The 26,371-nt window shown below is 40.5% G+C and overlaps 1 protein-coding gene across 1 annotated transcript; it reads left to right on the top strand.

The window, feature by feature from the left end:
* The first annotated feature begins 1,496 nt into the window (after positions 1-1,496).
* On the top strand, positions 1,497-25,452 carry HOOK1 (hook microtubule tethering protein 1). Its single transcript, XM_030953667.1, has 22 exons — positions 1,497-1,624; positions 5,782-5,867; positions 7,434-7,506; positions 7,813-7,863; positions 8,796-8,928; positions 9,572-9,639; positions 10,845-10,907; positions 11,499-11,582; positions 14,164-14,330; positions 14,932-15,072; positions 16,155-16,356; positions 17,260-17,370; positions 17,661-17,748; positions 17,833-17,884; positions 18,306-18,446; positions 19,010-19,097; positions 19,421-19,455; positions 19,985-20,067; positions 20,483-20,583; positions 20,920-21,021; positions 21,699-21,767; positions 21,945-25,452. Exons 1-22 carry the CDS (start codon positions 1,574-1,576, stop codon positions 22,101-22,103), a joined length of 2,148 nt encoding a protein of 715 aa, XP_030809527.1. The 5' UTR covers positions 1,497-1,573; the 3' UTR covers positions 22,104-25,452.
* The last annotated feature ends 919 nt before the right edge of the window (positions 25,453-26,371 follow it).

Raw genomic sequence — 26,371 nt, 5'->3', positions numbered from 1 at the left:
GAAATAGTTATGTAAATACCATCATGTCATCACCACAATTTTAACCTCTGTGAGGCAAAGTAGAATCAGTAACAGAAAATTAAAGTATGTATCTTGAAGAACAGCCAAAAAACAGCAGATGCTGCCTGTAGCAGTTATTATTCAAGTTGTTTAGTCCCCTCTTAGGCTGACCTAAACACTGATGTGTTTAACGCCATCCTGTATGCTTCTGTAACAACAGGCAATATGGAAATGGTCATAAAATTGAATCAGCTAAGAAAAAAAATAATGGTTCAAATTGGTAAAAAAAGACTGGTGAAGGGAAAATTTAAGTAAGTTCTTCTGGTGAAACAGGAGAGAGACAGAATAAATACATTTCCTTAGTGTAAGGTGCTGAGACTTTTCTCTGGAGTGCCTGAGACAGAGTGCTACAGCAGACAGGATCCTGGCTCAGGCATCCATAAGTTCTGATCAAATAAGGCTAACCTCTTCCTATCAAACAAATACAGTGTTTTCTGGAACAAAACAAAGATCAAACAAAAAAAGTACTCGTACGTTTTAGCTATCATGTAGTGAACTAAGCAAGATGAAAAGCAGGCGTGTGGTGGGGTTTGATGTGCTGTGAGGGCGGGAGCAGAGCCCTGGCTGCGAGCCCTGGGCTCTGCCGGGGCAGGAAGGAGCTGCTCTGGAGGAACAGCTCACACCTCGCTGGCAGCTCAAGGCACTGGAGGCTGCTGGGCTCTGGGCAGGAACAACTCTGCGTCTGAAAAGAAGAAATGACAATATGAATGAAGAATAGGTAAAACTGCCCCGACCCTTCTCCATCCATCCTTTTGGAAGGGGGCACATTTCCCACCTCTAGAAGGGTTAAAGCACCTGCTCCTCACGCCCGTGCTCAGAGTGCTCTTAATCCTTCACCTCCCCAGATAACTGAGTTGATATTTTCACATCATTTAACTTTTTTGTTTTAATTTAATTATTTTTAAGCAATTCTTTACCCTGCTCTGAAAGCAACGTCTGTGGCAGGTACAGATACACTGACCTACCTACACCTTAAGCACAGGTAATTCTACACCACGCCAGCAGCTCTTCACCCGTCCGTCCGTGCCCGCGGCAGCGCTGACAGCCGGGGCGGGCTATGAAGCGGCGGCACCCGCCATGTTGGGACGGAGCGGCGCCTCCCGGGCCGTGCGGGGGGAACGCGGGGCCACTCTCGGCCCAGGAGGTCACTCTGGGCGGGTGACACCACCGCGTTTGGCCCACACGTCAGCCGGAGGCGGGTGACACAGCCCGGGGCGGCTGACACGATCCCGACTCGCCCCATCGCGGAGGCGGTGCGGCCGTGAGGGCAACCCCCGCCTCCAACGGGTCTCACCGTGGTTGGCGCGAGCGCACCCTTTCTCCGCTCTGATTGGTTAGAGGCGCTGTCACTCCCGGTCTCTGAGGGCAGGGGCGGGCACTGAGTGGTCGGCGCTGGCCGCGGCCCCGCCCCCGCGGGGATGCGTGGGCGGGGCGGAGCCGCGGCCGGAGCCGCCGGAGCCGCCGGAGCGGGGGCGGCCTGAGGGCGGGGGGGGACGCGGCAGCCACCGCCGCCATGGAGGCGAAACCGGCGGACCCGCTGCTCTGCGACAGCCTCATCCTCTGGGTGAGTGGCGCGGGGGTTCTGCCGCTTCTGGGGAGCCTCGAGGGCAGCGAGGAGGCGCCAATGGCGCGGGCTTTTCCCTCCATCCATCCCCCCGTCCCTCCGGCCACCCCTCCCTCGGTCCCCGCCCGCGGAGCGGGAGCTGCGGGTGGGTCGGGCACGGCCGCGGCAGCGGGGCTGCCTGGGACGCGCTGCTCACAGCCAGCAAATGTTCCCGCGGCACCCTCGAGGTGTGGATGTGGCGGTCGGAATATCCCGTGGGCCCAAGTGCGGCTCTCCAGCGGTGGCTTCAGTGTGGAAACTGCTCGGCAATTAACACTATTAATAAATAAATGCAATTAATTTGAATTGACAGGCGTAGAAACCTCAGAGTATTTCATACCGGCTGGTTAAAGCGTTTATTAGTCAGGCACGCCACACCTGGGTGTGTGATGTTACCTGTGCCAGAGGCACCTGTTTGCAACTGCGGAATTATTTAGGTCGGAAAAGACTTTTAAGGTCACCAAGTACAAACATATTTGTTAAATTCATCAATTCCTCTTGCTTTCTATTTATCTTTCTCTCCAAGCTTCTTCTGTGACCTTGTCTGTAATTCTGGTTTTGCAGGTGCAGTAATTTCAGTGACAGGGAGCTCTGTGAAATAGAACTTCTGTATGAAATCTTGGCAGGGAAGGTCACAGTTACGTGTGTGAAGGGTTTCTCTAGAAATAGCAGGAGTTTTGCCTCTGAAGTGTAAATCATGGAGAGAAGGGAGTGTTTTAGAGGCATTGTAGAAATCCTGGAATGAAACTGCTAAAAGTAACAGGAGCAGCAGCCTGAGTAGCTGTTCTTGATTTGTGCATGGCAGTACATAAGTGATGATGAGTTAAAGTCTGTAATAAATCACTGATAAACAATTTCTTCCTTTCTTTTTCCTCCTTCCACTTTCCTTTTAGTGACACTGTATTCTCCCAAGGTTTTTTACTGTCTAGAATTTTGGTGGCCTTATGTTGGATATCTTTTGTTATTTATTCTTTTCTTTTTTTGGGCTCGTTAACTTTGTATTTTCCCCTCAGTAGTCAAGTAAGAATAACTCCATCATGATTCAATGGCAAAAAAAAAAAATCACTTCGTTTTCTATTTTCACAAAAATCCTGTCAGCAGTGCTGAATTCTTTTATTTTTCACAATTCCTGCTTTAAATATTTCTATCCTAATTGTCATTTTTGGTGTGCTCACAGCGCAATAGCTGTAATCACATCATGAATCTTAATGGAACCTTAAACTGAACAATTGTGTCGGTGTAAAGGAAGACCCAACCCTGTGTTCGGGTTTTCTATACAGCACTTAGCAGTTGCATGTTTTTAGATTTAGCACCCTATTTCTCAGGCCTAGTTTGCAACTTAGAAACTGATTCTTAACACTTGGATGTGTTTGAAACATCCTTTCACAATTTGAACTTCAGTGTGAATAATAGGGAGAAAAGTGATGTGAGGAGAGGGGGATGGAGTGCTCTGTGTTTGGAGAGAAAAGAGTTCTGTAACTCTCTGCTTCTAATGGTTTCTCAGTTTATTTACTCATTAATATAGTAAACAGATGCTTATGATTCTCTGTATTTTGCTGCCAGATCTGGCATTTTCGTAATTTTATTTTACCAAATGTAATATTAGAAAACATGCTGCGTCCAGAGAAGAAAGAGAAGATTCAAATAAAAATGTTTCCTGTTGTTTCTGCAGCCCAGCTGTCATTGAATTTTAAGTTCTGAGGATTTTGCAGGAAAAACATAAAGCAGCTAAACTGAATTATAGGGGTAATGTTTATGAGCATCCATGAAAAATTGACTTAGGTAATATCTGCTATGGTGGAACTCACAAGCTGCAGCAGAAACAATTTTCTAAGTTAGTTATTTTTCCTCTGTGTAGAGGAAAAGTTAATTGGATGTTTTTCAGTGCTGTACTGCCTTAGCCTCCAAACCAGGGACTGGATGTATGGCTACATCTTAAACTGGAAGCATTTTCCACTCTAAGTGCACTGCTTGGCCCTGGCACCACTGGTAGTGTTCATTCTGTCCAGTGGCTGGCTTACTTTGTTAATATACTTGGTTTCAGCACGGGAATGTTTATTTTTATTTTAAAATCTCTTTGATTACTCTGTAAGACCTCTGTCCCTTGTGTGTATAATCTGGGTGTGAAATGTAGTAACTCAACCCCTCATTGTCAGGGGAAGCTGAGGGCACACCTTCCCAGGTGGATGGGCTGTTTCTGCTGGGCACTCTTTACACTCATGTTTCATCTGCAAATGTTTGGTGGTAGAGCTATAAAATTGACTTTTCAGCTGTATATTGGGAGCATTTCAGCTCTGTGTCTGAGAGAAGAGCTTCTGCTGTAGCAGCAAGTGGCAAAGTGCATTTGGGGTGGGATTCACAAAATGGTTTTCAGCGTGAATAGCAGCCTATCCTTGGAGCTATATTTAGTAAAACTGAAAAAAAGAGGGAAGAAAGAGCACTGCTACAGTCCTGAAGTCTGTGGCTTCTTTTTCCAGCCTCCCCCCCCACCTGCCACTTCTATTGGTTTGCAAGAACTGTAAAAATCCATTTTGATGAAATGATTGGGCTGGCATGAGGTTTGGAGAACCCATAATTAATACTTCTACTCTCTTATTATTTCTAGGTCCTCATGCAACTTTTAAATACATAGAGAAACCTAGACTGTCAGCTCTGCTTTTTGCTTAATTATAATTAGCTGTTTCTATTCTGGGAGATTATGCATAAAGCAGTGTTGCATGTCAGGGTTTTCTAAGGCCTTGTTTATCTGCCCTAACAGGCTCAGGTGAAAGGGTTGCACCTGCACGTGGCAGTTTCCTTGCTTTATGAGGGGCATATCCAGATGGCAGCACCACAACATTGTGCCATAAAACTCTGGATTTGGGAAGCCCGGCCTGGAATGTAAACTTGCATGCCCATGCTTGTGCTGAGGCTGCTGGAGTAGTAGAAGCCAGTGCTGTCAGGCATAGCAGCTTTGGGCTGTGCTGTTCCACTTAATCTTTTATGTAACCTACAAGGGATTACTGACTTCTCACTTCCTGTAAGACAGGATTTAAACCCACTTTTTAAATAAAAAAAAAATCCCCTTGCTCTGCCTATTTTTCTCTTTGCTTGATTGGATTCTTCTTGAAGGAAGCAAGCAAGTATTCAGAATTATGGTAACTCTTTATAAACATGGAGTGGACAAAAACCACCTGAGATTCTCTCAGCTGAAAACTGCTTTTCCATCACTCTGGTCCCAGTGGCTCCATTTCCCAAAGACAAAGTAATTTTTTACCAGGAGTTTTGAAGAAGCTTGTGTTGCACAGGGTGTTTGGGAAAGCCCTCTTGCAGAGGGACAAGTAATTTAGGACATTGTAAATGCACTAAATTTAAGAAGTCTGTTTCTGCAGTGGATGGGGTTTATAAGGATTCATGCTTGCTCCCATTTATTCTATCTTTTAGTAGTACTAATAATAAACTTTCTGTTTTGTTTATTGTGGTAAAGAAGGCTCTTATTTCCCTGAGTAACTGTGATGAACTGACCTGTGTATGGAAATGGCTCTCTCATCTAGAGTAATTAGTTCTAAATTGATTGTCTTTGGAAGAATAAAATATTACAATTCTAAATATGCAGCTAATTCTGTCAAAATGTTATCTATAAGCTTGGGGATAGTTCAGAAAATATCCCACAATATTTAAAACAGAGAAACATTTTAACATTGAGGTAATCCCATCCTATTTCTGTTACTAAGTTCTTGTAGTAAAAGATTGGAATTTTTTTTCCCTATCAACTTTCTGATAACCTTTTTCTGATGCTGTTTTTTTGTTTACATAGTTATGTCCAGAACTAAGCACTACAATATAATTCAAAGGCTGGGTAAATTTGACTTCAGTCTCCCAAGTTATCTTTCCATAATCTGCTTCACAAGAGAAGGCCTAGAATGAAAAAACAGTGTGGGTGTTCATACCAACTTTTTAAGCTACCAGTCATAACAGTCACAAGTTGAGAAAATTGGGTTGTCTTAAAGTCTGTGTGGTTCAAAAAAGGATTTCAAGAAAGACATCTTGCTAAATGCTTGTGCCTGAAAGGGGAGAAGGAAGATAGCAGCTGATTTATTGTCTGCTGAACTAAACCCCAGTGTTTTTCCCTGTTTTAGCTCCAGACATTCAATACAGCTGCACCCTGCAGGGATGTCCAGGACTTGACTAACGGGGTTGCCATGGCTCAGGTGCTTCACCAAATGTAAGTTGATTCTTCAGCTGGAAGAAGAGGGATTCAATTGCCTGAGGTTTTTGTGTTTGACAGATGTAGTTGCTGTTAAAGTAGGCAGAAATTCAGAGGGGACAGTTTATAACAGAAGATAGGTTGTGCCTTTGTGTTGCTGTTTTGGGAGTGATATAATAGCTGATTAATGACGTGGTGGAAAAGGTGGTGAGAAGATGTACAAATACTGCAGCATTAAATTCATACTTGTGGAAAATTGGGCAAGGATGACATTATCGTCTTCACTTTTGCCGTCAGCACTATTTCCATGCTTCAGGCAATGTATTCCTTTTTGGAATGAGAAACTAAAGATTCCAGAGGCATGGCTTTGTGTTCTTTTCTTCCTGAGGTTGCTCAATTTATTTAGATTTAAGTTCTAGGTTTTAAATGACAACTTACTTTTCGTGTGAAAGACAAGAACTGTAAAACTTCAATAGCCATTAATAGTAAGGAATTATTTTACTTTTGATTAGCTGTTTTATTGATGTGATGAAGATTGGTAGGCTGAGTGATACACTAGTTTTGAAGTTTGCATAGAAGGTTGTAATGCAAGTCTTGTTTTGAAATAGTATCATACTACAAGTCATCACTGCTATTTTATTGTTATTGTTGGCCCAGGTAATTGAAGAGAAGTCTGCATTACCACCTCAGGTTCAAAGTATCATTTTGTAATTACTAAGAAATTACTTCGACACCATCACAATCCACCTCCACCACCACAAAAAAAAGAGCTCAGAAGCCCTCCTGTCTGCTTGTAAAGATTTTAAATATACTTTTTAAAGACAGCTCTCACCCTTTTTCTGGACATGGCAAAAATTGATTTAGGGTTTGCTGAGAGTTGCTCCCCATGTATTTTGGGTATTAGGCAGCCACATGCTTTGGGCAAACTTCTTATCACCAAGCTGGTTCTTGTGCAGGTGGGGATAATGATTGTCCTTTATTAGGTGCTTTGAGACCAGTGAATAAACAGTGTACTGTCAAAGTTAAATATTGTTAAATATGCTGTGATTGTGCTGCTTGGCAGCTGAGTGTGTGTAACCCCTCCCTCAGCAATTTATCCTTGTTTATGCTGGCAAACTGAATCCCCTTCTGTCCAGGGGAACCAGAGACATACAAAATATACAAAATGCCAGTAGTTTAAAGGGTTTTCTTAATACATGCCTTTGATAAATTGGAGTAAACATTGGTTTGTTCAGCCTACAGGAGTAGGTACCAAACATAATGTCAGCACTAGTCAAAAAAAGATGTTTCTTTACCTCATTATGGTTACTTTATCAGGTATAAAAATTCAGCATGACAAAGGCCTCCACATCCTTGTGCTCCATCCATAGCTGGCTCAGGCACACAGAGAAATCCTCCCAGCCCTGGAATGTGCCTTAATGCAGCCAGCAGGAAATCTCCTGTGATATAAGTTTACCTTGCAATCTCCAGGAGTTCATGCCTTGTTAGACACTGGAGTTGAGCATCAGATGATTTAAGCTGGGAATTTGCTGCCTTATTTATTTAAGTCTGTGCTCATTGATTAATCATTTCATTTCATTTCAGAGATGTTGCCTGGTTTGATGCATCTTGGCTCAGTCGCATCAAAGAAGATGTTGGTGACAACTGGAGAATAAAGGTATTTAAAACTGAAGATAATGCAGTTTGTGGGGTTGGATGTTGTGCCTGTCCTGAGATCTGGCAGTCCAAAACCTACAGAATTAAGCTCAAGCTTTTTAAGAATATTTTAAATGACCTTGAGCTGTCTGTTGATAGTTTAAGTGCCTTCCAGCATTGTTGGATGGGGATTTTCTGCTATGATATTTCTCTTCCTATGTCCTCTCATAGAGCTGCCTTGTAACCATTTTATTAGAAATTATTTGATTTAATAAGAAGTAAAATTTTTAATAAAATTATAACCTTGTCTTTCATGTACAACAACTAGTCCAGTAATTTGAAGAAGATACTGCAAGGAATTATGGACTACTATCATGAGGTATGGAAATACAATTTACTGTTGTTGTTCTCATCATTAAACACAATGATTATTGCTCCCCTTGACTTAGCCAAGTAGAAAAAAAGCTGTAATTTGTTCTTTTAGGCAGCAGATGTATGATAATTATCTGTTAAGTGGGAGGTCTGAGTGAATATGAAATTAATTTGAGCAGGTGTGTTTTAGATAAGGTTCTTGGAGTATGAACTGGGAACCATGTCTTTGCCCAGATGAATGCTGAAAGGACTGAGCTGCAGAATCCTGTTGACTTTTGTGTGTGTGTTCATGTTTGCTCTTGTCTAGAGAAGTTTTAATCCTTTTGTACACAACGGAACAGAGTCAGCAACCCCAGTGTAGGTTTTATGATATTCAGTGGGAAGCTGGGAGCCAAGGTAGGAATCCTCCTGGACAGTATTAGTTTGTTCTGTCTCATGCAGGGATGAGTACAGTAGCCATAAAAGGCTGTTGTATTTTGAATTAAAAAAAAATTGCTGAATTTTGTATCGATGTGATTACAGTTATGTAATGGGTATGGTTTAGAAAAACTTGCCAGATCTTTTTGTGGCTTCCTGGTCTTGCTGGGCTGAGCTGTGACACCAAGAGCCAGGCCCTGACGTGCTGCCAGTTCTGAGGATCTCTGGCAGGCCCAGAAGCAGAATTTCTTTAAGTTCATGAGAAGCTTTTTGAAGGATTTGGCAGCAACTCCATCTGGAAGTGTTATTAATTCCTTTTTTGTAAAAGGAATGTTGGTAAAATAAACGAATTCTCTCATATATGAGAACTGTCCCAATAACTTTTACTGTTGTCACTTTTTCTTGTAGAAGTGCTCAGTTAACTAAACCTGATAACAAACTTCTAGGGCATCTCATGATACCACATTTTCATGTTGTACAAAAGTGGGAGTCTACTTTTTCTTATAATATTTTTTTTTTCAGTTCCTGGGTCAGCAAATTGCAGAAGAGCTTATTCCAGACTTGACCCGCATATCTGAGAACTCAGATCCCACTGAACTGGGCAGGCTCCTGCAGCTTATTTTGGGTTGTGCAGTCAACTGTGAGAAGAAACAAGGTAGGCACTACCTTAACCTGCTCAGCAAACAGCAGATTGCCTCAGGTGATAGTTAAGGTGGAAAAGATGTAGAAACTTTTCTTTCTTATCTATCAACATTGTTAATTTGCTGAATGGCTGTTCTGAAGCTGGAGTTCACTTAAAAGCAGATATTCCCTGGGAAATGTCTGTGAATAAAACTCAAAACTTTGTTCAGAGTAGGTTTAAAAATAGAGTCTGAAATGTGTATGGTCTATTCAGATTGTTAAAATATGTACCAAGACCTATTCAAATGCAAATATAGCAAAATTAGATTAAGTCCTTAAATTAGAAACTGCTTTCTCTGCCTGCAGAGGCTCAAGACTGAATTGGTTGTTTTCTCTCTCATTCCCAGAACTAATCCTCCATGCTCTGATGGCATCTCTCCTTAGGCAGAGTATAGATTTGTCCAGTTAAAGGTTGATAATCTTTTGTTGTTATCTGCCATATTACTGGAAAATAATGATGGTGGTTAATGGTACTCCTGTATACAGAGACCACTACTTGTTTTGAGGAAGCTTTATGGATAATAGATTTTTCTGGATCTTTCAGCAAACAGTTTATCATTTCACTCAAACCATTGAGATGACCGTTGTCATGAGTCACTACAAATCCTTTTTCACAGAGCACATACAGAATATCATGACCCTTGAAGAGTCTGTTCAGCATGTTGTCATGACAGCCATTCAAGAGGTAGGTAACAGTTCATATCCTGATGCTGTCAGCTGAGAAGTCCAAATACCTTTTGTTGACCTTTGTGAATTTTTTCATCCAAGCAAAGCTCAGGGAGGAGTATAAGTACTTTCCTAAATTATTTGGGAGGTTTGGGGCCAAGAGACCTTAAACCCCAGCCAGAGGGTTTAGACTCATGGTGCCCAAACATACAACAAATGCTTAAGATTTTTTTATTCCATGCAAGAAATGTATACAGTTGCCAACCACTGATTATACTGGAGTTAGAGTCTGAAATTGTCTCCAGTGCTGTAGTCTTGGTCCCAGAGTTAAGCTGATTGTGTTTGTGAGGTTGCATTGTTCTGACAGACCATTCCAGCCTCTGACTTAGAAACTTGCAGCTGCATCTCTTCTATTTCTGTCACGGTGTGCTCCTCCTCCTGTCTTAATTTGTTCTTGGTTGGATCATCTTAGTGATCCAGCTCACAGCTTAGCTCTGCAGTCACTGGCTTTTGAGAGCTTCAGGACTGTGAAGCAGAGTGTGGAGAGAGGCAAAAACTAAACACTGATTGTGAAGAGAAGGTGGTGTGTAATTGCACCCTCATCAAGGTAACAGTGGAGTTAGTAACAAGCTTTGTAACTTAGATTTAAATTGTCTGTATAGTCTTTAAAGCTGTACTGGTCCTGTTGGTAGAAATAAATCCATAAAGCTTGTGTTTGTTGTCTTCTGACTAAGTAAACTTTCTAGAAGAAGGTCTAGAAATAATTCAGTAATTTCTGAGAGGATTAAAGCCCTTTAATTCTTGGTAAATACGCACTGTACATCTTTGTATCTGAGAAGTAATGTTCTCTTTGTTTTGTGGCAATTAATGGGACACAAAGAAATGTGAAAGCTGTTAAATCAGTGGAGTGAAATCCTGTCTTTGGTTCATTCCAGTTTGACTGACTAGGGGGTGGCAATACCTTCAACACATCATGCATTCATCCAATACAATGTTACTGCAAACTTGATTAATTTTGTGAGGAGGCAGGTAAAAAAATCATCTTAGTGTAGATCTGTTCAAATCTTTTACCAGCCATGAGATGAGGAGGAGCATTATTAATCTGTTTTGGTATATTGAAAGGATGCAATAACACAATGGAAAATACAGTTGGTACTCAGTAGACAGAGAACTTACAGATCTATAACCTCTAATTTAACCTTTTTTCCTATGCCCTCTCTGTAGCTCATGAGCAAGGAGGTAACAAATGCTTCCCCATGTGATGCATCAAGTGAAGTGGAACAGCAGGTAATTGGCTGATCTGTGTTGCTATTGTAGATCAAGCCTGAACTGTAAGTTGGTAATTGGCCATCCCTTTAATGAAGAAATGCTGGTTTTCAGTGCTAATTAACTGAAAATTTCAGTGTTATTCTATAGCTTCTTTAAAAACACACAGTGACTGCATGGGGTGAAACTGGTCAGTGCAAACCTACATTGCAGGGAGGGGTAGGGGTGCACCATCAGCATTGTCAGGCTGAGTACTTCAGGTTATTTTAAAGGGGTTGTGAAAATTCCTGATAACCTGAACACTACAAGGTGTTGCACATAAAATGAACTTTCCTTTAAAGGCATATGAAAATGGTGACAGCACGTTCCTGTGTTTTGTTATGCCTTTAGCCTAAGTTGTTGTGTTTCAGTGATTTACTTTCTAAATGTGATAATCAGGCAGGTGAAATGAGCAGGGATCCTGATCTAGCAGAGTATTTATAGGTTTGTGTGTCAATGTGTGCACCCAACAGCCACCTTAAACAATGGATGTAAGCAATTGAGGCATTTTAGAGGCTGTAACTGAATACTTTGAATATGGGCCATAGTGATTGACTGCCTTATTTTTGAAAGCTTAAAAAAGCCTTGGAAGACCTTCAGGAAGCACAAGCAGAAAAAGAGGAGTTGGCACAAAGATGTCAAGAGCTGGATTTGCAGGTAAGAAACAGTCAGTTGTTTGTTTCTTGAATATGTAGTGGTGCTGCTATTAAGATGCAGAAGTTTTTAAGGGCAAAGTGCATTTTGCATTGTTTAAATTTTTGTGAGAATTTGTAGCTGCTTGTGGGGGAAAAGCAATTATTCTGTGCTCCAAAATGCAATTACTGGAAAGAGTTTTTTGATGGAAGTGTAAGCTGAGGCCCTGTGCCAGCTTATCTCAAAGGTTCTTTGTCTCAGGTTAATGTTTACCATTAGTAGCAGGTAGTGTTAAAACAACCTTATCATGGTTTTAAAAATTGCCCTTTTCATTCTTAGTCCTCTAGTCTTTTGTACTGTGTCCAAGAAATCCAGTTCATGTCATAAGCAGTAATTAGATTTAATCATAGGAAAATCATGCTATTTCAATAGGAGTTGATGAAGGACAAAAATTTGTAATTTATCTAAAACTTGCTAACTTTTTCTCATACACAATTGCAACATGGAGGAGATTTCAGGATAAAAATAATGAAAACTAATAGATCCTTGCTGACATTTTCAAACAACACTAATAATAGGCCTATTTTTGTTTTTAATGGATATAGCAGTTAATCAAGTCACTCTTGAGAGAAAGGAGAGAGGACTTCATGACAATAAAGAGAAATTTGCATTTCAATCAACACTTTAAAGAAAAAATCACTTATTAGCCCCTCTCTTATGGCACTATAATCTGAGAATAGAAAGAGTTTTATCTGGGAAGGCAATTCATGTCAGATTTGGCTCTGCACAAAGAGAACATTGGGGTGGCATCTTCTTGTAGGAGCCAGAGGGCTGTACTGGCTGCGAGAGCCTCTGAAAATGAACACCCACAAAAGCAGAAGCCAGTTTTACATTTCTTGCTGACAATGAAAACTGTAAAAGCAGAATACTTCTCTCTGAAGCAGCTCAGAGCTACTTGCCATGCCCAAGAAGCTACTGCTATAACTGAGTTGATATTTAATTTTCTTTTTTTCTTGAGGCAGTAGTAAGGCTTCCTAGAAAAAGCAGAGATGTAGAAATGCTTGTGAGAAGAATCTGCAGAAGTCCCAGGTGTTCTCCTGTTCTCCCTGGCTTTTCTTCCAGAATTCTCAATTAATTAATCATAGGTGATGCAGAGCCAGTTGCTCATAACATGGCATGGGACGGGTGAAAGGTGTTCAAGGGAAAGATACTGAATATAAACAGATGAGTTAATGACAACACAGCTCTGTAATACTGTGGTGTGTCTTTAAAACCTCTCTTCATAATTTCTGTTGACTGTGACACCACTTCTGCTACATTGAAATAATTAAAAAAGAAGAGAAGGCTATCAGAAAGCAACTGAGAAAAGACATGAAACTTGGTCTGAGTTGTGTCACAGTATGATGTTTAGGGTTTTTTTTAAGTCTGAGATGAGTGATGTTTCAGGATTATTCTGAAAGTCCAAATGTTGTCCATGCTTAAGGAGTGGCTGACCCTTGAACAGGAGGCTGAGCAAGGCTCAGATGTGCTCCCTCCTCACAGGTGTTTGTGTGTGTGTAAATAGTAAATGACATCTGGTACATAAAAAGGAGTGAACCTAGAAAGCCAGCACCTCATGAAGTGGCAGATTAATTACTCTTTGACTTTTACATCTGTTTGCCTGATAGTTTTTTAAATTATGATCACAAACAAATTGTTTCTTAATATTGCATACTGTAGATTATATCTGTTTAATGTCATCATGATATGTTTTATCTTATTTTATTTATTTGAAGCCATAATATTGACTTGACGCTTCTCATTTAAACTAATTCTTAATAAATTCACTTGTAAGGTCTCAGTCTTCCTTGATATTTTCCAAGAATATAAGAAAGGTAGGTTTACTTTATAATTCAGGAAAACATAACCCAAAAAAGCATATTGTCCCTGTTTCAATGCAGTTGACTAACACATGCTGCGTGCTCTTATGTTCGACAGGACGTTAAAATTAACACAGCAGCTTTCACTAGACAAACTTGAAAGGTTCTATCCTCTTAATCCTTGTGGCTGTGAGGCTGGCTGCTGTCAGTGCAGTGCTGTAGCCCCTGTGCTTAGCTGTGACACGGGGTAGCCGTGTGTGTGCTGCCGGGGTTGCATGCTCCCCCAGGCTGGCCAGGCTGTCCGTGCGTGTGCGCGTCGGCCCACCCCGCTTCCCGCAGCCATCCCCGCTCAGCACGGCAGCCTGGGCTGCTGGCCATGCCCTGCTGCTTCTGGTTGTCAACTACAGGCAAGATGGACACTCGTTGCAGCAGCACTCAGAGTTTTTTGTACGGCGTCCATGGTGTTTTTAATGGAAGTAGCAGTTTTCCTCCATATCACTTTGTCTGCCTTTTTACCGTGGTTTCAGTTACAGAAATTCGTCTTTTTATTTAGAGGGACTTTTCCTTTAGTGCTTCATAACTGTCATACACTAAAGCATCTGTATGCTCCAGTGTGCTCTGTAAACTACATTCTAAAACTTCTAAATGCTCAGCCTTTTTCATAAACTAATTTGGTGATGTATTGCTGTCTTGCTTCAGTTCTTTGGACAGGTCTTACAGTGTTCATGCTGTTTTATCTATGCTAGGTGGCTGCCCTCCAGGATGAGAAAAACAGCTTGATGTCAGAAAATGAGATTATGAATGACAGACTAGAGCAATTAGACGACTCTCTTGATGATCCAAATACCATGGTTGCAAAAAAGTATTTTAGTGCACAGTTGCAGCTGGAACAATTGCAAGAAGAAAACTTCAGGTATGAAATTATTTTCCCCCAAAACCTCTCACTTGTCTAATGCACTCTGAAAATTTCTGGTGCTCTGTGAGGCTTTTCCATCTCAATTTCTTTTGCATTAAAAGCTATCTAGTGCTGTATAAGCATATTTTAAAGGCAGTCCTTACATAAAAAAAAAAAAGAATCTGTTACATGTTGTAAAATGTATCAGTTTGTAATTGGAACAGCCCTCTAATACTTAAAAAAAGGGAAGAATGTGATGGAAGGCAAAAAAATGAGTGCTGATTTGTGTGTCAACAAATCAAAAGCTAAACCCCCCAACACCACCATGTCTCCCTACTGAACTGATTTCTTTCTTTCTTTAGTCTCTCTCTGTGATCCATATTGGGAAACAAAATCACTTTTCATGTGATACTTGATACTGATGTGATAAATTTGCAGTGTGCAATACATTATGATTTAAGGTAGACAACAAAATGTTCCATGTTTATTGTAACATTTTCCCTGCTACTTAAATCTGTAGTTTTCGTTTTATCTTGTTTCTTTTTAGTAATTCTAGTACTAAATGAAACTCTGCAGTAGTGATGAGTTCCTAACAAAAGTACTGGTTTTGATCTGGTAGGCTTGAAACTGCAAAAGATGATTATCGTGTCCATTGTGAAGATCTAGAAAAGCAATTGATTGAGCTGCAACATAGAAACAATGAACTGACCTCTCTGGCAGAAGAATCAAGAGCCTTGAAAGATGAAAATGACATTCTTAGGTATGTAGAAGACAGAGCTCCACACACACACATTAGGATTTAGCGGCTAAATCCAAGGATTTGTATTTAACAGGATTTTTTGAGGTTTTATTTCTGCAGATCTTACCTGAACGAGCTCTTTGGCTAAGCAGAGGTGAAGTGCAGGCTTTCAGGGAAGGGCTCTGTTGTTTGACAAGGATGACACATGGAATTTGTCTGTGAGGCAGAATTAAGGACTACAGAACTTAAACTTCTTTGTATGGGACAGAAAGTGGAAGTTCTCATGTAGAAAAGCATATATACAGCTAGAATTTTAACCTAGCTTCTGGCGTCAGCATTCTAGGCCAGATTTAGGTTAGTGGGATCATTAACAAAATGAAGATGAAACACACAGTAACTTCCATGAGAATTTATTGTAACATTCCAGCTTGTGTAAACCGTATTAAATACCAGACCACCCAAGAAATATCCAAAATAAATTGCATTGTGAAAGCAGATCTGCTATTCATAAAATAATATGAATAAAACGTGGAAAGAAAAGTGGTTTCAGGTGTTTAACTTAGTGATTCTTAAATAACATCTGAAACAAATCCTAGCTGTAGATTTTTTCCATTATTTTCTTGTACCCAGCTTCTGGCGAGATATGAATGCAGATAATAAACACAGATATTAAAATTAATTTTAAAATTATAGTCCCAATGTTTTCTTTCCATGTAGATTTTTTTAATGACAGTTCTTGAGTGTATCTGCCAGTGAGCATTCTCACAGAGCAGTTATGCTCTAATTCTGAATAATCCCCAGGATCATACCAGGTACCAGTATTTTGAGTGACTGTCTAGCACAGGATGTTGTGGTGCCACAGAATTCCTCAGGGATATTTAACCCACTAACCATTGCTCATATTTCTGGCACGTGACTGTCAGTCTCACTTGAAGGCTGGCTGATTTGAGTTTTTACAAGGAAGTTTGTGTTGATTATACATTTGAAAATAAAGCAGTGAAACGTAACTGCTGCTAAGCATGTGACACCTCTCTTTGAAAACAGTGTATCAGCAGGGTTTGAGTTTTGTAACATTTCCTTGTGGTTGCTGTTGATATCTCCAGGGCTACTGCCGACAAGGCAAGCAAGCTGGAGTCAACAGTGGAGGTGTATCGGAAGAAGCTGCAGGACCTGAACGATTTCCGCAGGCAGGTCAAGTCCCTGCAGGAGACCAACATGATGTACATGCACAACACCGTCAGCCTGGAGGATGAGCTCAGGAAAGCCAACGCAGCACGGGCCCAGCTGGAAACCTACAAGAAACAGGTAGCGCTGCACTTGTGTTTGAAAGGTTCCTTTTTCCCCAGGTAGCTGGGAACACCTTAACAACCCTGCATTGTCCTTCTGGAATTTCTGACTTGTGGAAACTCCTTCATACCTGCGGTTCCCTTGTGGGCTTTTCCCTGTTCGTTAAACTTGCAAGCTTAACTGTAGTTGCCCTCTCAACTGATGTGAGAGTCCATAGTCTGCAGGCTTTTCCTCTTTACTCTGACTGAGGTAATTTGTGTGCCTGGGATAGGTTCAGCTGTTACTGAGATCACTTGTATGGAATTATAGCATGGTTTGGCTTGGAAGGGGACCTTGAAGATGATCTCATTCCACTGCCATGGATAGGGGCACCTTCCACTGCCCCAGATTGCTCCAAGCCCCATCCAAACTGAGCTTGAACACCTCCAGGGATGGAACCCTGGAACCACCACAACTTCCCTTTGAAATCTGTGCCAGGGTCTCCCAGTAAAGAATTTTTTCCTAATACCTGATCTAAACCTGTGCTCTTAAAATTTGAACCCATTCCCCACGTCTTGTCACTACATTCTTATACTCTCATATTCTTACCATTCTTCATGAAAATTAGAAGTTTTATTTTAATTTCAGTAGGAATTAAGAAAGAGTTAAATTAAAAAACAAACCAAAACAAAAACCCAAAAATAACCAAAAAAAAAAAAACAACAACAAAAAAAGACCACAGGAAAAAAACCAAAACCAACCAACCCAAAATCAATATAACCCCCTCAAAACACAGAGGCCCCCATCCCATCTCTACTTCCTTAAGCTTGAGGAGCCAACTGTTTTATTTTGGCTGAATTGGGCAGGAGAGATTGTTTTAATGTAGCTTTTTAAAATAGCAGCTTCCAACATTCCTGTGCTAAATAATGCTTTTATGAAAAGGTCCAGGAGCTTCATAACAAACTGTCTGAAGAATCCAAAAGAGCTGATAAGCTGGCATTTGAAATGAAGCGACTTGAAGAAAAATATGAAGCTTTAATGAAAGAAAAAGAGGTAAGTCCCTTTAAGAGTTTATTTGAGCACCTAAATTCTCTCAGATCCTCTGCATGAGTTGAACCTTCCTGGAAGTAGTGCTGCCATAAAAATGAAGTTAAGTGCCCTGTGTGTGCATTCACATATAAAACAAAGTATAGAATCATCAAATCATGAAGGTTGGGAAAGATCTCCAAGATCATCAAGACCATCCTAAAATGTGCATGTATCATTATTACTTCTGAATAACGTTATTTGGTCTTAAAAGTGGTGCAGCCTGACCTAATTCCATCTCAAATGTGTCTTGTTAGAGACTGATAGTGCAGTGTGATGCATTAAGAGAGACAAATGAGGAGCTCCGGTGTGCACAGATGCAGCAGGATCACCTGAGTCAAACAGGTACTGCTTTATCTTCAGAGACTCTTTGATTTGGTTTACAGGTTTATTTAAGTGTGCTGCATTAAACCTCTCATGTGATTTCAGGTGAAAAAAGCCATGAGAATCTTGCTGCTGAAATTCTGCCAGTGGAATATAGGTGAGATCCAAAAGCTGAGGTTTTTTGGGGTGTTCATAGGTGGGGCATAAAAATGTCTCTGTGAAAGTTCAGTGTTTACATCAATGTGATTCTTTATCCCACTCCTTGCTTTGCCACCATATAGGTGTTAATTATTTCCCAATACTAAAATTACTTTGCTTTTTTTTCCTTTAAACTGTATCAGATTGGTGTATATAAATCTGTGTTTGGAGTGACAATTTAAAACTCTGCTCATATATCTTAAAGTTTTCAAACATTTTAAGTTGCCATTTAATAACAAATTACATTGTTACCCCAATTGCATCATTAAGTACGACCTGCTTGGCTCACTTTAATGTTGAGGGAGTGAACAGGGCTATTTCTTCCTCCTCTTGGTCACCTTCTTAATTAACAGTGACTTTTTTTGTTGTTGTTGATTCAGAGAAATGTTTATTCGGCTGCAGCATGAAAATAAGATGCTCCTGCTGAAACAAGAGGGATCAGAAAATGAACGGATTGCTGAGCTCCAGGAAGAGCTGGAGCAGAAGCACCGGACAGTGAACGAGCTGGAAACTGAGAAAAGGTGATGGGGGAAACTGCACCTTCAAATAGAGCAAAAAGTGATCTCTGGAGTTTTTAGGGTGACTTGTGCCTTGCATCTGTAGTGTAGGAACCTTTTCTTTCACCATAAATGAAGGATTATGAAGCAAGGAAGAAGGAAAGTGGTTTAAGTGTGGTAGATTTGTGTGTACCATACCCTGAAGGATGTGTTGCTTACAGGACACTCTCCTTCAATCTGAATTATTCTTGGTAGACCAAGAATGGATGTGAACTCTATTTCTAGAACTTCAGACTGTTAAACCATTTTCTATCAATGAATGCTAAAAAAAATTTACTAGAATAGGAAAATTTTTGATAGTTACGGTTTCTCAAAACTTAAAATGACTATAGGAATTTCATTATAAAATGTTCAGTAAAGCTCCATGTGTTTGTTTCTGCAGAAGTTCCAGTCAAACTAAAAGCATTTGAAATCAGTTTATTTGTGGCTTTAGTTGTGGTGGGTGGATCCTCTGAAAAACTAATGAAACAGAAAAATCTGTGAACTGTTTATTTAGATGGGCAATAACTGAGTTTTCTTCCTAAAAGGCTCAATGAAGAGCGTATTGGAGGATTACAGCAGCAGATTGAAGATCTGCAAAAGACTTTACAGGAGCAGGGAACCAAGACCGAAGGAGTAAGTGAAACATTTTGCCAGTTTTGTTTAAAGTCCTCCAGTTTAGCATCAAGTCCTTTGTTTAGCATCTTATTTTTCAGTGTATCTGAGGAATACCTCCATATCAACTGCAGTTCACTTGAAAAGCTCCTTGTGATTCTTTCTATGGAACTGTAACCCTTCTACTTTACTTTCAAAGTCCCTGGTTTTATCATTCAGTAGATTTATTTGCTTTGGCTTATTTAGTTGTGCTAAGTATTCTTGGCTGATTTGTAAGAGCCCTTGAATGTTGCATGGTATGAAATACTGAAATACAACTGAATTTTAACTCTCTCCTTTCACAGTCCAGCAACCTGAAGCAGAAATTGGCAGCACACATGTAAGTAAGGCACATGCATCCACAGTAGCTTATTTACACAAAATAAAGCACAGGAACTGCTTAAATCTTGGTAGAGATGTCTTGTTTTTCTAAGCCACTGATTTGAGAATTTGCATAGAGTTAAATATTGGTGTCACAGTTTTGTTTACTCTGACCATGATGATCTTGTAGTACCAGTACCACTTCACTGTCTCTTCATCACCACAAGCATTTTAACTGTTCTGATTCTACAACAGACTGCTAAAACCATCACTCAAATTGTATTCTACTCCTCTGAAATATTTCCAGTCCTTTCAGCAGATGTAGTTCTTCCTAAGACGATGCTGGAGGGGCTTAATTGTTAGTTTTCCTAGTTTTAACTAAAGGAGGATCAACTAAGTGACAACTTTTATATTAATATTTCTATTCAAAGCCTGAAGAAGTGCTAGAGCTTAAAATAGTTAATCTTCTGTAATGAAGTTAAAACTTCCAGTTGTTAAACCTGGACTTATTTGTGAGCTTAATCCTTAGCCCAACTTTTCATTCACAGGGAAAAGTTGAACGAGGTTCATGATGAGTTACAGAAGAAGGAGGCTGATCTTGCAGAGCTCCAGCCTGATGATAGTCAGAACCGTGAGTTGTTTTGTGGTTTGGGAGGTTTTCTGTATTTTTTTAATAAGACTGTTAAGTTTCTTCTGAAATGATTCCCATAGCCACTGGATTATGGGGTAGTTGTCTGGATGAGGCTTTCTGCTGCAGCTTAGCTTTAAGTCTGAACTGGGGGTCTGGAGGGGTTCTGTGTGTGGTGGTGGTCAGGGAGAGGATCCTGGGGAGCATGAGGTTTGTTGAACAGTGCTCTGCAAAATGGGATTTCAGGGTCAGGTGGGACAGCTGAAACAAAAATAAGAACTTAAACCTTCTAAACTTAAACTTCTAGCTTCTACATTGCTCTCTGTTTGAGGGATGGTGAAATCAAAAGAACACAGAAGCCCTGGAAGTACCATGTCTGTTTTTATTTTGTGTCTTTGTTGATAATTTCTGTAAACAGCCCAGAAGATTGGAGAGCTGGAAGCAGCTTTACGAAAAAAAGATGAGGATATGAAAGCAATGGAAGAAAGATATAAAATGTACCTTGAAAAAGCAAGGAATGTGAGTGGCATGTTTCTGAGCATATGCATTCCTCCCTCATAAATTGTTAAACAGATTGAGTGTGTGTGTCCCCACCTCCCAATTAAAAGCAGTAGCTGCAAATTGCATTTTTAGTCAGATTGTTCAACTGCAGTCAATTAAATCTGAGAGAATAAATAGTGTTTAGGCTGAGCATGAGGTGTGCAGTAAGGATTCCTTCATACCCTTTGGTCTCTTGTACAGGGTAACAGCCTGGCCAGTGCCCAGCCTGTTCTCACACTCCTCCTTTGAGCAGGAGAGATGCAGAGCTGTTGAGAATCAAACTGACTTGCAATGCTCTTGTTTTGCCTTGTCCAGGTGATAAAAACCCTAGACCCCAAGCTAAATCCAGCATCAACAGAAATTACGTTGCTCAGAAAACAGATACTGGAAAAAGACAAAAGAATTGAAGCACTAGAGGTAAAAATTTTACATATTTTTAAAAATAATTTCTAATATAATCTGTTTCTGATATTAGTCATTCAAGATGTTGTTTCCTAGTAATTCAGTAAAATCTGCCTGGCTGAAATTCTTAAAAGATTGTTGACAGTAGTCCAAACATCAGAAAAAATTGGGGAAATGCATTGAGTTGCACAGCAATATTGACAGGACTATTTTTGGAATAGTTGCCTGAGCAAATAGGAACTCCTCAGCATGATTCAGTAGGCTGATAGGCCTGACTGTAAATGCTGTGGCCTCACATTTCTTTTATGTATGAGTACAAGGGAAGTATATTATATAATAGCAATTAGCCAGTCACTGGAGGTACATTCTTTTCAGGTGAAAAATTACTAAATTATTTATAGATTTTCTGATACACAGCAGGCCTCTTGTGCATTTCCCCACACAAACCCTCAGAGTACATTTCCAAATTCTGTTTGTGTTTCTAACTGCAATTTGTGTAGTTTAGCCTCTTCTTAAAGCAGGCTGATATTTATCTCTCAGTTTTTTATGGAAGTATCTTTGTTTATACTTCTAGGCTTTGTAGTTATTTGGTGTATTGAAGCATTTCTGCTGCCTGTGTTTATTTCACTCAGTGAACTGCAGCAAGTTTATGCAGATAAAAATTGTGGTTTAACTGAGATTTGTCCTTGCAGAATGAATGCAAAATAGCCAAGCTACGTGACTATGAGGAAAAGCTGATTGTAACTGCATGGTACAACAAGGTGGGTCAAAAATCCACTTTTTGAAACATCTTTTGCTACATGTACCAGTTAAATCTTAATTAACCTAAGAAATGCAGCGGAAAAAATTCTGTGTGCGTACTAAGAAAGCGTGAGCAGGATGGGTAATTTTTTCCTTCTGTTTTTGCTGTTGTTGAAGTTGTTGTTTACCTCTTGCAGAGCCTGAGTCTGCAGAAGCTGGGCATGGAAGCCAGGCTGGTGGGCAGCAGTGGCAGCTGCGGGGCCGGGCCCGGCCGCTCCTTCCTGGCGCAGCAGCGGCACGTCACCAACACCAGGAGGAACCTCACTGTTAAAGTACCAGGTGCAACATCTGATTAAACACGAGGACATGAAGAAGACTCACATGCTAAAGTGTCCTTAAATGTTTTATACCTTTCCACTTTACCTACTTGATGAGAGAGGAGGTTAGAATGCTGGGCAGCTGCAAATGACAACATCGGAGCCTGTCAGGAAGGGATTAAGGTGATCAGCCAGAAGGTAGCATGTGGTTTTCCAAGTAGATTTAATAACTGCAGCATGTACAAGCACAACTTAAAAGATTTCTATTTGCCTTCAGATTATATTGTAAATATGAAATTTGGCACTATATATTTAAAACTTTATTTAAGTGGGTTTGGGCTAGAAAGTTGACTTTTATAATGGGAAGAGGTTATGCAAAGGTAACTTCAGGAAACTGGCAATATTGGGCATTTTTGCTGGGCTCTTCTGAAAACAGATCTAAAAGATTGGTAGCATCTTTTAAAAAAAGACTTTTTTAGAGTAGAAAGTACAATTTTAAAAGCAAGAAAGTACTTGCATTTATAGAAGAAAATAAAAGTGTGGTACCAGTTGTTACGTAACAGAAGACAGGAATTGTTTTATGAGAAGCAGAATTTCTCAGTTTATTAAAAAAAAAGAAAAGCAAAGCTTAAGTTGGTGCATATATGCACTGAGGAAAACCTGTCTTTAAGATGAATTCACTTAAGCCATAAAAGCTTGTCTTTTCCTGAGTAAGAAAAAAGCTATTATACTAACTCAAAAGTCTGGGCTATATTTTAAAAGTCTGGCATATTGGTATACTGCATTTATCTGCAGAAAGGGGATTAGGTGGGAAGGAGCCCCATTTATTTCAACCTGTAATGTAGTTTCACTTGGCTATTCTGAACTAACTGTGCTAGGCAGAGGAGTGAGAGATGGCTTTGGCCAGGTTATTTGTTGGCAGGGAGCAAAGTGCTTAAACTGTAATAGTTTGATTGAAGATTAAATGGGGGCTGTTACCTGACATCTGTGTGCAGGAAGTTGCTGTCTTCCCCAAAACTTGTGACTTTATTTCCCAAATGTCTAACTCTTGTTTTGAGTTGTAATTTTAGAAAACCTGTTAATGTCTGTTCTTTGCAAATGGTCTAGAAAAAGTTCATTATACCAATAGTTAAATAAAATAAAATTGCAGCAGCCCTTAAAATGAAATGAATACACTTAATTTAAGTACTTGAGGGTGCTGTACCAGACCACCATCTAATATAAAATTCAGCTGCCTGTGAGAATGAAAACACACCTGTCTTTCCATTAAGGCCATCTTTGATTTGAGAACAGGGTTCAGCTGTACAGAATTTTAAAGTTTTGAATTGTGACATTTGGATAGTGTGTCATGTTGCCTGCCCCTCACTATAACTTGTCCTTTGATTTCTTCCTTCCCCAACATCTTAAATCTTTAATTGGGCATTGCATGTCATGCCAGAGAAAAGGCAAGCATTCATTTTTGATACTTGGGGTTGCTTATTAGTTGTGGTGATTGTTTTACAGTGCTGTATGTATGGATAGGCATTCAACAGATTTCCTCCTTCAGAAGGCATTGTTTAAAAGCCAGGCTCGTGCTCAGTGTGGCATGAGCCAGACATGTGGCTGTTGGAAAGTGTCTGTGGTGGTGTTCTTCAGGACTCTATGCTTCTTTGGACTACCTCGTGGGTTTTGAGGTCTTTTATTGCTGCAGTGGTGTTAGTGGAGTTGGTGTTGTTAAGGTACAGTTGCATATTTAATTTGCCAGTGCTGTGGGTGGGAGGGAGGTGGTGTTGAGCAGGGGAGCAGGAGATTAAGGCTTAGTAAGATGCTTCCATTCCTGAAGTCTGGTATTTGGTGTGTTCTAGTGAAACGTGGAGCTGTTGCTGATGGTGTTGAGTGGGTCTCTTAACCCTCGTTCTTTGCAGCATGGAAACTTTCATGGATGTCCTTCAAATACTCATGTAGTTGGTAGGTTTGATTTGTTGTACTTCTCCCAGTAGTGGAGCTGTGTCAGTAGTCTGTCAGGTGCTGAATAGTGACAAACTTGGAGCAAATGTCTTTGACTTACACTTCTCAAAACTGCAGACCCTGGGACCAAAAATAACTAAGAGCCTCCCTATCATTTAATTGGAAGTTTGTCTTCTGACTAGTGATGGAAGAATTTAAGTCCCGATCTACAGACAGGGATCAGCCTTTTTCAGGGCATAGTTGTCCCCAGTAATCATGTTGGGGTTGCCAAAATGAATCTGGTTTTCAGGTATTGGATGAAATGTTGCTTATTTGGGGCTTTTCCAAACTGTTAAGAGTGAAGCCTGTGAATATCACTCAAGGGTTTCTTTGGGACTGAGAACCTGTTTAAAACAGCTTTTATACAACTAGTTAAACCTGGGTTCTGTCCTGTGAACGAGGAACTGATGTGTGGAAACAAATACTGGAGTATAAGCCATGGTGTTATATTCACTTCAGCTCATCTGCTTGTGCAGGAAGGACCATTAGGTCAGGATCATTTTAATGTTTGCTTCACCCATGTCAAAGCAAAAAGCTGCTAAAAACACTGCTGTGTTACAGTTGAGCTGTGTCCAGCATGCAGCAGCAGAGCCCTGTCACTCCATGTCCTTTGATGCACCACGGCCGAGGCAGGAGGAACAGAGAGGCCCCTTGGCTCTCCTGAAAGGTGAATTTGTACCAGCACAGTTCATATGAGGTGAATATATGAGGTGAAAATCAATGAGGTGAAAAAATATAAGGTGAAACCACTGAACCCTGCTGAAGTTAAATGGCCTCATTAGGAATTTAGCCAGTTTCCAGTAAAACGGGTAATGTAGATCCAAAGAAACAAACAAAAAAATGTTCTGATTGACATATCATTTGTTAATTATTTTTTATATAAGATTAATTACTATGGAGGAGAACTGTTTTATAGCAATAATACAAAATATGGACTAGTAGGTTCTTTTACTCAAGATGGGTCAGGCAGCAGTTTTGAGAAGATTCTTTTGCAACAACCTTATTATATAGTGGTTTAAGAAACATTCACTGAAAATAAATTTTCACCTGATTTTTTTGTTCATTAAAAAATATATATATATATATGGGTATTCTATTTTCTATGATATACACTTACTTGGAAGTAAGTAATATAAGCAATACTGATGTTCTATTTAGGTAGCCATAAATAGTTTAGAAATTAGAAAATGAAAACAGTTGTTTAGGAGTTGGTAGTGTCTAGTACAATAATTTTCTTACTTGTTTCTTTTTCCCCTTCCCCTAAGTTAAGGTTTTCAGTGTATCGGTGTCTACATCTTCTGTTTAAAACAAATGTAAACACTGTGTTGCATAGAACTCAAAAAATTGCACTAATTTTTAAACTTCTGGTTTTATTTTTTTTCTTTGGAAAAAATCCTTTTATATTCACATAAAGATTTTTAAAATGAATTCTTTGGTGTCTTTATTCCAAGCTATGTATTTAATGGTCCCTAGCTGGTGTTTCTGGGCAATGCACAACCTGGTTCTGTATGTTGGTACATTTACACCACCTCAAATACCCTGTTTCAGGACAGGTATTGTAAGAGGGTATGGATGTGGTGAGTTGTGCTGCTCTCCTCTGCTGTTTCCAGTTCCTTCATCCCACCCAAAGCTGGCTCCCTCTGCTCAGCCCAGACTGAGAGCTGAGCAAAGGGCCTTGTGAAGTGAGAGATTAAACCCCTCTGCTGATGGGCTGTGGAGTGACTCACTAATTACTGCTGCTGAGGAGGGTGAGGGTCTCTGCCTGTTCTCAGCCCCACCTGAGAGGTCACAGAGCACAGGCACAGCTCTAAATCACTGTTCTTGCTTTTGTTGGGAAGAGAAAACTGTCTGCCCTGTCCAGCCTGCTCTGCAGGTGATTTATGTGCTCCATCCTTAGTCCCATTGCCAGCTCTCATTCCCTGAGCACTACCCCCTGGCCAGAAGTGCTGTTGGTGAAGACTGGCAGCCCTCAGCCCTTGGAGTGAAGATCTGAGGATGAGGAGCTGCACTGATTGCTCAGTGTGGAAGGGCCTGTCCCAGAGGGGGTGAAGCCATTATGGAAGAGCTGGTTTTCCTGCTTGCTGAGGCTGGACATAAAAGCAGTTTCAGACACTGAAACCAAAACGTGCAGCTGTGTGAGGGAGACGGGAAGGGAAGAGCTGCTCAGCTGTGCAGGAAGCCTGAACTGAGCTGCAGAATGTGTTCAGTCCTGACCCTGTTTGCACCTTCTGGCAGCTCCTGAAGAGCCAAGCACTGCAGCAGGAGCTCTGTGTGTTCAGGTGAGGGGTGTCCCTGGAAGAGGAATACAGGATTATAGCCCT

The sequence above is a fragment of the Camarhynchus parvulus genome, chromosome 8, assembly GCF_901933205.1.
Source record: "Camarhynchus parvulus chromosome 8, STF_HiC, whole genome shotgun sequence".
In the NCBI taxonomy this organism is placed as follows: Eukaryota; Metazoa; Chordata; class Aves; order Passeriformes; family Thraupidae; genus Camarhynchus; species Camarhynchus parvulus.
The sequence above is the reverse complement of the archived record's forward strand: the minus strand, read 5'-3'. Positions and strand labels throughout refer to the sequence as shown.